The 13,911-nt window shown below is 37.3% G+C and overlaps 1 protein-coding gene across 1 annotated transcript; it reads right to left on the bottom strand.

Annotated features, from left to right (window-relative positions):
• Positions 1-12,407: 12,407 nt before the first annotated feature.
• On the bottom strand, positions 12,408-13,343 carry LOC131407986 (olfactory receptor 52J3). Its single transcript, XM_058544569.1, has one exon. The coding sequence runs from the start codon at positions 13,341-13,343 to the stop codon at positions 12,408-12,410; it is 936 nt and encodes a 311-aa protein (XP_058400552.1).
• Between the last annotated feature and the right edge of the window lie 568 nt (positions 13,344-13,911).

Below are 13,911 nucleotides of genomic sequence, written 5' to 3'. Positions count from 1 at the left end.
TCCACTGGTCAATGAATATCCATTTAGTTGTACGTCAAAGAGGGAGCGATAAAAGGAACTGCTCACTCTGCCATTTTGCTTACATCACCTATATATTCTTATATAAGTCCCTTATCAAATACATGACTTTTAAATCTTTTCTCTCCTTATGTGGGTTATATTTTCAATGTCATGGCAATTTCATTTAAAGCACAATTTTTTCAATTTAGAAAAAGTTCAATTTATCAAAGTTTTTCTTTTATTACTTGTGCTTTCTGTGTCATAGCTAAAAAAAAACAAAACAATGCAAAAACAGCTTTTGGCCTACTGCCATATCATGAAGATTGCTACTATGTCATTTTCTAGAGGTTTCACAATTTTAGCTCTTACATTGAGCTCTATAATTAATTTCAAAATAACTTTTCTATATGAGTCCAACTTTATTCTCTTATATGTGGATTTTCAGTTGTCCCAGCACCATTTGCTTTAAAGACTATTCTTTCCCATTGAATTGTCTTGACACACTTGTCAAAAATCAATTGGATATAAATATGAGGATTTCTTTCTGGAATGTCAATTATTTACAGTTTGTCTATGACAATTCTTATTTCAGTACAACACTCTCTTGGTTGTTGTAGCTTTGAATTAAGTTTTAGACCAGAAAGTGAGCCCCCAACTTTATTATTTTTCAACATTGTTTGGCTACTCTGAGTTTCTTGCATTTCTAGATGGGTTTTAGAATTAGCTTGTCAATTTTTACACACACACACATGCACACACAAATAGCAGGCAGGATTGCATTAAATTTGTAGATCAATTTGGTGGATATTGTAATCTTAACAATAGTAAGCCCTCATATACGTGAACATGGAATGTCTTTCCACTTAAATCCTTTTACATTTCTTTCAATCATTTGTAATTTTCATGGTGAAATTTTTTAATTTATCTGAATTTATTCCTAAATATTTTATTTGTTTTGTTCTATTGTAAATGGAGTTGTTTTCTTAAATTTAATTTTCAGATTGTTCACTGACAGTGTATGGAAATACAATTCATTTTTATATATTGATCTTATATCTGTGTCCTGCTGAAGTCATTTATTAGTTGTAATAGTTTTGTTGTGGGTTATATACAAAATTATATCATAGGCTAATGGAAATAATTATACTTTTTCCTTTCTAATATGAGTGCTTTTCATTTTGTTTTATTACCTCAATGTTCTTGCTACAATGTTAAGCAGAAGTAGCAAGAGCAAGAGCGCATATCCTATCCTTGTCTTTCTCCTAATCTTAGGGGGAAGACATTCAGTCTTAAAACATTAAATGTGACGTTAGTTTTTGTACATGGTCTTTATCAGGTTGAGGAAATTCCTTTCTATTTTTAGCTTGTGAGTTGTTATTAAAAAGGGTGTTAGATTTTGTCAAAATCTTTTTCTGTATCTATGAAGATGATCACTTTTTTTATCTCTTATTTTATTAATGTAGAATAATACATGGATTGATTTTACCATGTTAAATCAGTGTTGAATTCCTGGGATAAATTGCACTTAATTATGTTGTAAAACCTCTTTATATGTTGCTGGATTAAATTTTCTGGCATTAAGTTGACTACTTTTTTGCCTGTATTTGTAAGAGGCATTGCTCTGTAGTTTTCTTTCTTGCAAGATCTTTGTCTGGTTTAGATATCAGGGTAATAATGGCCTCATAGAATGAATTGGAAAGTATTTCTTACTCCTATGATTTGGAAGAGTTTATGCAGTATTGTGATATAGCAATTCCTCTTTAAACATATAATGGAATTTACCATTGAAGATATCTAGCCCTAGGATTTTCATTGTGACATATATTGATTACCATTTCAAATTCTTTACATTTTAAATATCTATTTAGTTTTTATTTTTCTTATTGAGTTATCTATAAAGATATTTTAAGATAAACTAAAAGTGGCAGGTTTCATTGCCCGCTGGCCTGTACAGCAAGAAATGCTAAAGGTTTGCTACCAGCCAATTGAAAATGACAGAACTTTTAAATGGGTCTAAATGAAGAAATCACGATCACTGGAAATGTTGAATATTTAGATGATCTATTTCAAACATAGAATGAGCTTTGTGCACAAAAATTTTTATTATACTGTTTTGAATGATTGCAAAAGAAAATAAATACTTAAATGGACAAAACAGTATATTCATTCAAAAATATTATTCTGCTTCCAAAAAATAAAAGTGCATAATGTACACACTTTTTATTTACAAATATACATGAAATATATAAAACAATATATCATATTATATCAATAAAGAAGTCAATCATACAGAAAAGCATGTTTTGAAATAGCATCACAATGTCAAAATGTTTTTGGGTCATTCCAGTATAGACAACATAATTTCCTCTCATTCTAACTTACAGAGTTTAAAATGTTTAAATAATGACCATACAACAATTTAACAAAGCAAACTATCATAAATAAATATTTATTTAAAAAATCACTTCATTCAGACCTATTGTCAAATAAGATATGCTAAAAACATTTGGTTTCCTATGCTTTTAAAAAATATGACAGTCTCTGTCATCAAGGTGGCAGTCTACGTACTATTGTCATCCCCCCCAAAAAGATCTAGGTATATTAAAATTGATATTAAAAATAAGTGATCCATATATATAACTTCAAAATCTATAAGAACAGTTATTAAAGAACAATAGTAAGCAGCCTAGTGTATATCTGCAAGCACAAGTGGTAGTTATATTTCAGACGAGGGATATGAATGTTTCTCTATTTCTTGAGATTTTCAAGCCAGAAGCAAGAAGGTACAAAGGGCAAATTCCAAAAGAAGTAGGTGGAGTTACACAGTAGTGTCTCCACTATACAAAATCCACACCCTGGTTGGGGATCCCCCTTTCAGATCTGAAGTACTCATTCCTCCAATACTGGGAAGGTGCCTGAGAGCCCATGGAAAAGTCTGTTGTTGGTTTTTCTCTTGCCTAATGAGAACTTCCTATCCCAAGATCAAATCCCCCTCCCAAGAGAGCCCCCATTATGACTGGTTGATGAAGCAGTGTACAAGCTCATTCAATTCACTCCAACTGAGGACAACTGTGAAGGGCCCCTCCAGCTCCAGAGATCCCTGTATAAGCATCTGGCTGATGCTTTTGTTGCCACTTCATCACGAATCATTTTCTCCCTCTTTCTTCATTCACCTCATCCACATTTGTGAGCAATGTTATATTAGTTTTCTAATGCTGCTGTAGTAAGGTAACAGAAATGTAGTGCCTTAAATCAACACAAATTTATTATAGTTCAGTTTGTTAGAAAGCTGACACATTTCTCACTGGGCTAAAATCAAAGTGTGATCAGGTCTGCATTCTTTTCTGGAGACACTAAAAGATAAGGTTTTATTGCTTTTTTTCAACAGTTATAGGCTGCCTACTTTCCTTAACTCACAGCTCTCTTCTCCATTTTCAAAGCCAGAAATGAAGGGTTGAGCCCTTCTCCTATGGTATCACTCTGACTTTGCTTTTGTCATCATATCTCATTCTCTGACTCTAATTTTTCTGCTTCCACTGTCCACTTTTAAGGACCCTGGTGATTACATTGGGCCCACCTGGTTAGTCCTGGATACTCTTTCTATTTTAAAGTCAGCTGATGAATAACCTTAATTCCATCTGCAACCTTAATTTTTCTTTGCCGTGAAACTTAACATACTCAGAAATTCTGGAGATTAGGAAATGGACATCTTCAAGGGGGCGTTGTTCCGCCTACCACAACACTTGAGTAAGCTTCCTACATGCTAATATCCATCTCAGAAAGTGCTTTTTAAGAAACCCAACCTGCAATGGCTGCTTAGCCAGGGTCTTTGAAGAGGCTAGCAAGATATCACAATGGCAAAAGGAAATTCACAGTTAATAGTCCCCAGATGTTCAAGGATAATTTGTGACGTTAAAAAAAGGACTAAGAATATAGTAAGAAGCTATGTAAAATAGAATTAAAAATAAACCAGCTCAAGATTTTAAAATATACGTAGTTAACTGCCTTAAACAGATGAGAGACTGAGAGAGAGAGAATTATAATCACAAAGAAAGTATAGGTTTTTATGAAAAGAAGTAAACATAGAACATTAAAATTTTGAAAAATAATTATACTGAGGATCTGAAGAATAGAATGGAAACTGCTGAAAATAAGAATTGTGAGTTTTAAAAATAGGTGGATGGATTTTCAGGATCACAGTAAAATAGTTAAAGTGATGGAAGGAGAAAAAGAAAGTTATAATACCTTGAAGAAAGATAAGAAGTTCCAACCTTAAATTATTTACAGAAGAATATGGAAAGAAAGTTGGGAAGAAAATATTTAAAGAAATAAAATTTGAAAAGCTCCTAGAAGTAATAGATATATAGTCTTAGAATGTAAGAACTGACTGAATACTGAACCTGATTTTTTTTAAAAAATTATATATCTATGCTCAATATAATGAAATTTAAGAACACCAAAATTAAGATGACCTCCAAAGCACGGAAACAAATCTTTTAAAAAGAATGAAAAAAATTATCAGCATCATGTATCATTAACAGCACTAGCTGCCAGAAAAAAAATAAAAAGTTGAACAATAAATTCAAAAACCTGATGGAATAGAACTTTGCTCCAAGATTCTATAACTTTTTGATATATTATTCAAATATGAGGGCAAATGAGGACATATTTAGACATAAAAATATAATTAAGTGTTATCATAGCATGTGAAGTTGTGATTGGCAGCAGGGTTGGGCTGGGGAATAACAGATATGTTCTCCACGAAGATTGTGAATCCCAGAGCAAGGAGATATTCATGCAGATTTGTTGCAGAATTAAATCATTAAAAATATATATGATTAAATAAAAATGGTCATTTGAAAAAACAAATGGTCATTTGATTTTTTAAACCCTGGAAACACAATTCCAAATAATTCCAACATGAGAGATAGAGATGCACTGTACAAGAAAAACAGGAAAATGCAAAACATAACTAAAAGTTTTGTTTTATTTTGAGTAGGGTAGTTACAAATTAGTTTAATTAAAAAACTAATCTTTAACTAACTAATGTTAGGAAACAAAGTTAAATTAGGAAAACATGACGGGAAAAAAAGAAGAAACATATTGGAACAGATGAAATTTTTCTAAAAGTGATCAAAACCAAAGATCTAGAAAGCAGAAATATGTTCTAATAGATTACAGTCTTCCTACCCAATAATTCTACCTCAAAGTATAAAACATAAATTATCTAAAATGTACAAAGAAACAAATTCAAGAATGTGCAGCATATTTTCTAATTTAAAAATATATATACATATCTTGCAGCCAGCCTGGGGCCATAGTGGTTAAGTTTGCACAGTCTGCTTCAGCGGCCGGGGGTTAGCAGACTCGGATACAAGGCACAGACCTAAGCATCACTTGTCAAGCCATGCTGTGGCAGGCGTTCCACATATAAAGTAGAGGAAGATGGGCACAGATGTGAGCCCAGGGCTGATCTTCCTTAGCAAAAAGAGGAGGATTGGCAAAATATGTTAGCTCAGGGCTAATCTTCCTAGCCAAAAAAAAAAAAATATATATATATATATGTATATATAAATAAATATCTACTAATATATGAATACATAAATAAAATCAATTTTATAAAAAATACCACAAAACATTTTAATCTGTATAAATTAATAACAAATGATCTAACTAAAATACTGTGATTAGTTGTAAAACTAAAAAGTTTGTGGGGGGAGGGTGAAAGGGATAAGGGGCATACATATATGGTGATGGATAAAAACTAGACTATTGGTGGTGAGCATGAAGCAGTTTATACAGAAACTGATATATAATAATGTATGCCTGAAATTTACACAACGCCGTGAGCCAATATGATCTCAATAAAATAATTTTAAAACTAAAATATTTTGATGAGAGTCAAGATGGCGGCGTAAGCAGACTTGGAACTCACCTCCTCCGGTGGACACAGCCAGTTTACAACTACTGGTGGAAAAATTACCCCTGAGACAGAACTGAAAACTGGATAAGAGGAACTCCTGCAACAACGGACAATCCTAACTGAGGTGGAAGAGGCAGAAACTCCCTTCTGGAGAGGAAAAACGCTGCCTTCACAAGTCGCCAGCTTCATGGCCGCCGGGAGCAGCCCAAAGGTACGCAGCCCTCCCTGGAGAGGCGGGGCCCTGAGCCGAGGACGCCCCGCTGGGGGCATTTTGTGGACCCAGCAAAATCGAGACCAGCGGCATAATATCTGACTTTGCCTGCTACCAAAACGTTGGGGAGTACCCCCAGAAAACCCGGTTCACAAAGAAACTAAAACTGGCTCTTACAGGGCCCGCGCGCAAACTCACCCGTTTCAGAAAGCATCCTAAAATCACCAGAAAGAAAGGTGCACAGTGCTTTGATGACAAGAGACTCACCTAATAGGCCCTGAGTGCATCTCGGTGAGGGGTGAGACCTCTCCAGGTACCGGGACATTGGCGGCGGCCATTGCTGTGGCCTGGTGTGGGCATGCTGACACAGACACCATTGGAGTTCTCCCTGAGCCTTCTAGCCCAGGGTCTGCCCCACCCACTAGAGCACCAATTTAATCCAGCTCAGCCAGGCAGGCAGCCCACCCTAGAGACTGGCCCCACCCGACAACAAGCCCTTAGGCAACTTGTGGGCCTGCATAGACTGGTGACTGGATTCTCTGCAGCCTGGCAACTGAGCCAACTTTAGCAGGGCAGGGTGTGCACAAGGAGCGGGTGGAGAGTGTGGGGCCGTGGCGGAGTGTGTGGGGCTCCCACCATGGAGAGACTGGGTCCGCTTGGGGAGGTCGGGGTGTGCACACGGGGCAGGACTGTGTTGACTGTGTGTGTGGACCTGTGGGCGGCAGGGTTTGTCAGCTGCAGAAGACTTGTGCTTCTCAAAGACCCACATAGGGGGTTTGCCCCACCTTCCAAAGCCTGAAACAATTGGGTGATCCTGTGCCTGAGGCCAGCCCCACCCAGCTGCAATCCTCAGAGAGCTGACAAGAGACCTAATAGGCTAGAGGCTTACAGCAATTGTAAGGCCCTGAGCCTAACAACCTGCCACGCTGGGGGCCTACTCACTTAAAAGAAATACTGAAACACGAATGTGGTATTAGAACTTGCAGCCAACTGTCCTGGGCCTCCCCACACCTGATAAAGAGACTGAAGGGCCCACAACAACTACAAGCAGCTGAGCATTACAACAGCTGGCCAGGAGCATAACTCAGCCTCCCTGGGTGCCTACAGGGAGAGCAAACAGGCCACAACAGAAGGACACACGTAGCCCACATAGGGGTCACCCCTGGAACATTGAGAACTGAGGGAAGCACACTGCAGGCCTCCTAAGTCATCACTTACATATGGTCACCTATCCAAGAGCAGGAGTCGTAGCTGACCTACCTAATACGTAGACACAAGCACAGGGAAAGAGGGAAAATGAGGAGGCAAAAGAATACATTCCAAGTAAGAGAACAGGACAAAACCCCAGAAAAGGAATTAAGTGAAACAGAAATGAGCAACCTACCCGATAGAGAGTTCAAACTAAGAGTGTTAATGATGCTCACTGATCTGGGAAGAAGAATAGATGAACTCAGTGAGAATGTCAACAAAGAAATGGAAGATATAAAAAAGAACCAATCAGAAAGGAAGAATACAATACTGGAAATGAAAAATTCATTAGAGCGACTCAAAAGCAGAGTAGCGGATACAGAAGAATGGATCTGTGAGCTGGACAAAAGACTAGAAGAAATTACCCAAGGTGAACAGGTAAAAGAGAAAAGAATTAAAAAGAGTGAGGACAGTCTAAGGGACCTCTGGGACAACATCAAGCACACTAACATCCGTGTTATAGGTGTCCCGGAAGGAGTAGAGCAAGACAAGGGGGCAGAGAATCTATTTCAAGAAATAATAGATGAAAACTTCCCTAACCTGAGGAAGGAAACAGACATCCAGGTACAGGAAGCACAGAAAGCCCCAAACAAGATAAACTCAAAGAGGCCCACACCAAGACACATCATAATCAAAATGTCCAGTATTAAAGATAAAGAGAGAATCCTAAAAGCCACAAGAGAAAGTCAAGTTACATACAAAGGAAACCCCATAAGGCTATCAGCTGACTTCTCAGCAGAAACCTTACAGGCTAGAAGAGAATGGCACGATATATTTAAAGTGCTAAAAGGAAAAAACTTAAAACCAAGAATACTCTACCCAGCAAGGTTATCATTCAAAATGGAAGGAGAGATCAAAATTTTCCCAGATAAGCAAAAATTAAAGGAGTTTGTCACCAAAAAACCAGTGCTACAAGAAATGTTAAAGGGACTGATTTAAGGGGAAAAGAGAGGACCACAAATAGGAAAAAATATCTATTTCCATGATAACAACGTAATGGATACAAATGCACAAAAAACAGGTTAGATATGATATCAAAAACATAAAAGGAGAGAGGAGGGAAGTTAAAGAGTACAGCTTTCAGACAGAGGTCAAACTAAAGTGACCATGAATTCTGTATAGAAGAAGAAAGGAACAGAGAAGGACTACTAAAACACTGAGGAAAAAAAAAAGTTAAAAAAATGGCAGTAAGTACATACTTATCAATAGCTACTTTAAACATCAATGGACTAAATGCTCCAATTAAAGGCATAACGTGGCTGATTGGATAAAAAAAACAAGACCCATATATATGCTGCATACAAGAGACACACTTCAGACCTAAAGACACTCACAAACTGAAAGTGAAGGGATGGAAAAAGATACTCCACGCAAAGGGCAATGAAAAGAAAGCTGGGGTAGCAGTACTCATATCAGACAAAATAGACTTTAAAACAAAAACTGTAAAAAGAGACAAAGAAGGGCATTACATAATGATCAAGAGAACACTCCAACAAGAGGATATAACACTTGTAAATATCTACGCACCCAATGTAGGTGCACCTAAATATATAAAGCAATTATTAACAGACATAAAAACAGAAATAGACAGTAACACAATAATAGTAGGGGACTTTAACACTCCACTTACACCAAAGGATAGATCATCCAAACAGAAGATCAATAAGGAAACATTGGCCTTAAACGACACACTAGAATAGCTGGACCTAGTAGATATATACAGAGCATTCCATCCAAAAACCGAAGAATACACGTTCTTTTCAAATGCACATGGAACATTCTCCAGGATTGATCACATATTAGGCCACAAAACAAGTCTCCATAAATTTAAGAAGATTGAAATAATGACCACAGTTGCATTTCTGTACACTAACAACAAAGTAGCAGAAAGAGAAATTAAGAATACCATCCCATTTACAATTGCAACAAGAATAAAATACCTAGGAATAAACTTAACCCAAGACGTGAAAGATCTGTACACCGAAAACTATAAAACATTTCTGAAAGAAATTGAAGAAGACACCAAGAAATGGAAAGACATTCTGTTTTCTTGGATTGGAAGAATTAACATAGTTAAGATGTCCATACTTCCTAAAGCCATCTATAGATTCAATGCAATCCCTATCAAAGTTCCAACAACATTTTTCGCAGAAATAGAACAAAGAATCCTGAAATATATATGGAACAACAAAAGACCTCGAATAGCTAAAGGAATCCTGAGAAAAAAGAACAAAGCTGGAGGTATCACACTCCCTGATTTCAAAATATACTACAAAGCTATAGTAACCAAATCAGCATTGTACTGGCACAAAAACAGACACACAGATCAATGGAATAGAATTGAAAGCCCAGAAATAAACCCACACATTTATGGACAGCTAATCTTTGACAAAGGAGCCAAGAACATACAATGGGGAAAAGAAAGTCTCTTCAACAAACGGTGTTGGGAAAACTGGATAGCCACATGCAAAAAAATGAAAGTAGACCCTTACCTTACACCATACACAAAAATTAACTCCAAATGAATTAAAGACTTGAATGTAAGACCTGAAACTGTGAAAGTTCTAGAAGAAAACATAGGCAGTATGCTCTTCGACATCGGTCTTAGCAACATCTTTTCAAACACCATGTCTGACCGGGCAGGAGAAACAATAGAAAAAATAAACAAATGGGACTACATCAAACTAAAAAGCTTCTGCACAGCAAAGGAAACCATCAACAAGACGAAAAGACAACCTAACAATTGGGAGAAGGTAAACCATACCTCTGATAAGGGCTTAATCTCCAAAATATATAAAGAACTCATGCATCTCAACAACAAAAAAACTACCAACCCAATTAAAAAATGGGCAAAAGATCTGAATAGAGATTTCTCCAAAGAAGATGTACATATGGCCAACAGACACATGAAAAAATGTTCAAAATCATTAACTATCAGGGAAATGCAACTTAAAACTACAATGAGATATCACCTCACACCCGTCAGAATGTCTATAATTAACAAGACAGGAAACAACATGTGTTGGAGAGGATGTGGAGAGAAGGGAACTCTCATACACTGCTGGTGGGAGTGCAAACTGGTGCAGCCACTATGGAAAACAGTATGGAGATTCCTCAAAAAATCAAGGATAGAACTACCATATGATCCAGATATTCCACTGCTGGGTATTTATCCATAGAACTTGAAAACACCAATTTGCAAAGGTACATGCATCCCTGTGCTCATTGCAACGTTATTCACAATAGCCAAGACTTGGAAGCAACCTAAGTGCCCATCAAGGGACGAATGGATAAAGAAGATGTGGTATATATACGCAATGGAATACTACTCAGCCATAAGAAACGATGAAATCCAGCCATTTGTTACAATATGGATGGACATTGAGGGTATAATGCAAAGTGAAATAAGTCAGAGGGAGAAGGTCAAATACCTTATGATTTCCTTCATTAAGTAGTAGATAATAACAACAATAAACAAACACATAGGGACAGAGATTGGATTGGTGGTTACCAGAGGGGAAGGGGGGAGGGAGGAGGGTGAAAAGGATAATTCGGTACATGTGTGTGGTGAAGGGTTGTAATTAGTATTTTGGTGGTGAACATGATGTAATCTATGCAGAAATAGAAGTATAATGATTTACACCTGAAATTTTTACAATGTTATAAACCAATGTTACTGAAATAAACAAAAAATTAAAAAAAAAAAAACTAAAATATTTTGCACCGTGATGTCAGAAAAACACATGATAGATTTTGCCTCTGAAAAAATAGGAGAGAAACTGTGCAGGGGCAGTGTTAAATGTGATTTCAACTTTAATTCTGTATATGTCTTGTTGAGCATTATCTTTCAGATGAGCGTGACATTCAGAGTCATTAATTTCCGAGTTGTAGGAGTAAAGATATTTGTTATATTTTTACATTAGTTTCTTTTTTAAAAAGCCTGAAAAAGAGAAAATAAATATTACTTTTTAAAAATGTAAACCAATGTGACAGGTTTGTTGATGCAAAAGGTTGTTGCTTGGTCTTTGGGAAATCTTATTATTGAATCAATCAAAAGCCCTAAGTCTCATGTAAAAAAAAAGCTATTCATTGGTTGGGTTGACAGCTTGTACATTAAAGTCACTTGGGGAACTAGAGATAGATCATGTGTCTAGGATGAGAGGCCCTGGAGTTCAGGATGGAGTATTTTAGGGTCAAGTGTTGACAGAGAGAACAAAACTGAATAAAAGGACAGGTAAACTCCAGAATGCATTACATGGATGGAGAGAAATACTAAATGTTATTTGATTTCAAGACCACACTTTATGGTCATGCTATGGTCCTGAATGCAGAGAGGCAATCAATGATGGTGCTGTTGGTATTAGTGAGAAATAGGTTTGAAATTATATGTTTGTTTTAGGTATCATTCCACTAAGTCTTACATATTTGGCAGACCATTCCAATCCAAGCTACAGAACTGGCAATGATTTTTTTGAACCCATGAACTTGGCTTTTTTTTAAGAGCACAACAGAATGCAACTCCAGAGGCCAGATATTTGTGTTAGTTTGGTTCATTGATTTATCCCTAGCAATTAGAATGATTCAAGACATACAATAGACACAAAATGAATGTAAATTAAGTGAATGATCAAATGAAAGCACGAATGAAAGACTGAATGAATGAATGAAGTAGGATACAGGGTCACATTTCCAGTGCCACATTTCTCTAATTACTGCAGAGTACCAAAGGCCCCTATAATATGTTCTTTCCTCAGAAAAGAAGCAGCCTTAATTCTATCAAGAACTGTGCATGAAGTTATGCAAAGGTCACACAGCTCCCTTCTGGAATAGCCCATTAGCCTTTGAACTTGAGATGCAATGAAGTGTCTACAAGTCTTAGAATCCACTAGTCAGAAGCTAGGAAAAATCAACTTGTGTTGCAACCTGCCAGGAATAGGTTAAGACCAGGAGGTATTTGTTAGGGCAAGAACACAAAAGTCCTCTTAGGTGGCTCAAAATCCTTAGTAAAAGAATGTGATAGGTGTCTTATTTATTAGTAAAGACATGGCACACTCGCTCTCGTATTTGTTTGGTCCTTACACCATAAATGATGGGGTTGAGCAAGGGTGGGATAACCAAATACAGGTTGGCAACAAGAATGTGAATATAGCGGGGTATGTTGTGTCCAAATCGGTGAGTAAGGAAAGAGAAGACTGAGGGAATATAAAAAACACAGATGACCCCAAGATGAGAACCACACGTGCTTAGTGCTTTTAGCCGTGCATCCTGTGATGGGAGGCGGAAGACAGCACGGAGAATGTAAATGTAGGAGATGCCAATAAGGACTAAGTTCAGGACAAAAAGGGAAATGACGAAAAGCCCATAGATAGCATTGATACGGTTGTTTCCACAGGACAATTTTGCAATGGCCATGTGCTCACAGTAGGAATGAGCTATTATACGAACCTGACAAAAGGGTAAGCGATAGATGAGATAGATCATAGGAAGCGTAAGCAGGATTGGACGAACTACAATGCACATGCTGATGCCCAGCTGTACGCGGGATGTTAAGATGGTCACGTAGTGGAGTGGATCACAGATTGCCACATAACGGTCAAAGGCCATGGCCAGTAAGACCTCAGCCTCCATGCCGGTAAATGTATGGATCAAAAACATCTGGGCCACACAAGCTCCAAAGTTAATCTCATGAGCACCAAACCAGAAGATACCCAGCATGCGGGGCACAGAGGTTGTAGAAAGGGCCAAATCAATTGTAGAAAGGATGGCTAGAAGGTAGAACATGGGCTCACGGAGGGTCTGCTCCATCTTGATGACTAGCAGAATTGTGGCATTGCCCAGTAAAGCCACAAGATAAACAGAACAGAAAGGCAGGGAGATCCAGGCATGGACCTCTTCCAGACCTGGGATTCCAGTGAGGAAAAATGTGGCTGGGTGAAAAATGCTCCTGTTGTGATATATCATGTTCTGGACAAAGGAGGTAAAGCTGCTCCTCCTGCATGGAGAAAAATGAAAGAAACCGAGAGCAAAAGAGAAAGAGAGATCAGAGGAAGAAGGAGATGGTATGTCAATTTCTATGTCAGTGTTTCAGCATAGAATTGATGTCATGTTTGCTATGTGGGTAGGCCTGTTACTGAAGGACATATCGGCATTTGATAGACCAGGCCAAGATCATATTCAGAATTTCCATTCTGCCTGTTGATTGGGTTCTAGTTCCAAACATGAAGGTTTGCAACAAGCTCAATGCAGATCTCTAGTAATTAGAGCTTGCCATTTACTTTGGGAGAGAATAGGTTGTGATTCCACTCTGAGAAATTCACTCTCTGATGAGTGACACTGGAAACATCAAGACTACACATAGCACCAAGTTAATACACTACAGAAACAGGCAAAAATGTCTTTAAGCAATCCATAATGAAAATAAATCATAGACCCAGGTGTATGGGTACTCATTTGATCAAACCTGAATTCTTCTGACTCCTTATTATTCACTGACATAGAGATACATATGTAAAAACTCTGAAGCCCAGTG

Source organism: Diceros bicornis, chromosome 7, assembly GCF_020826845.1.
Source record: "Diceros bicornis minor isolate mBicDic1 chromosome 7, mDicBic1.mat.cur, whole genome shotgun sequence".
Taxonomy (NCBI): domain Eukaryota; kingdom Metazoa; phylum Chordata; class Mammalia; order Perissodactyla; family Rhinocerotidae; genus Diceros; species Diceros bicornis.
This window is presented reverse-complemented; position numbering and strand designations above follow the sequence as displayed.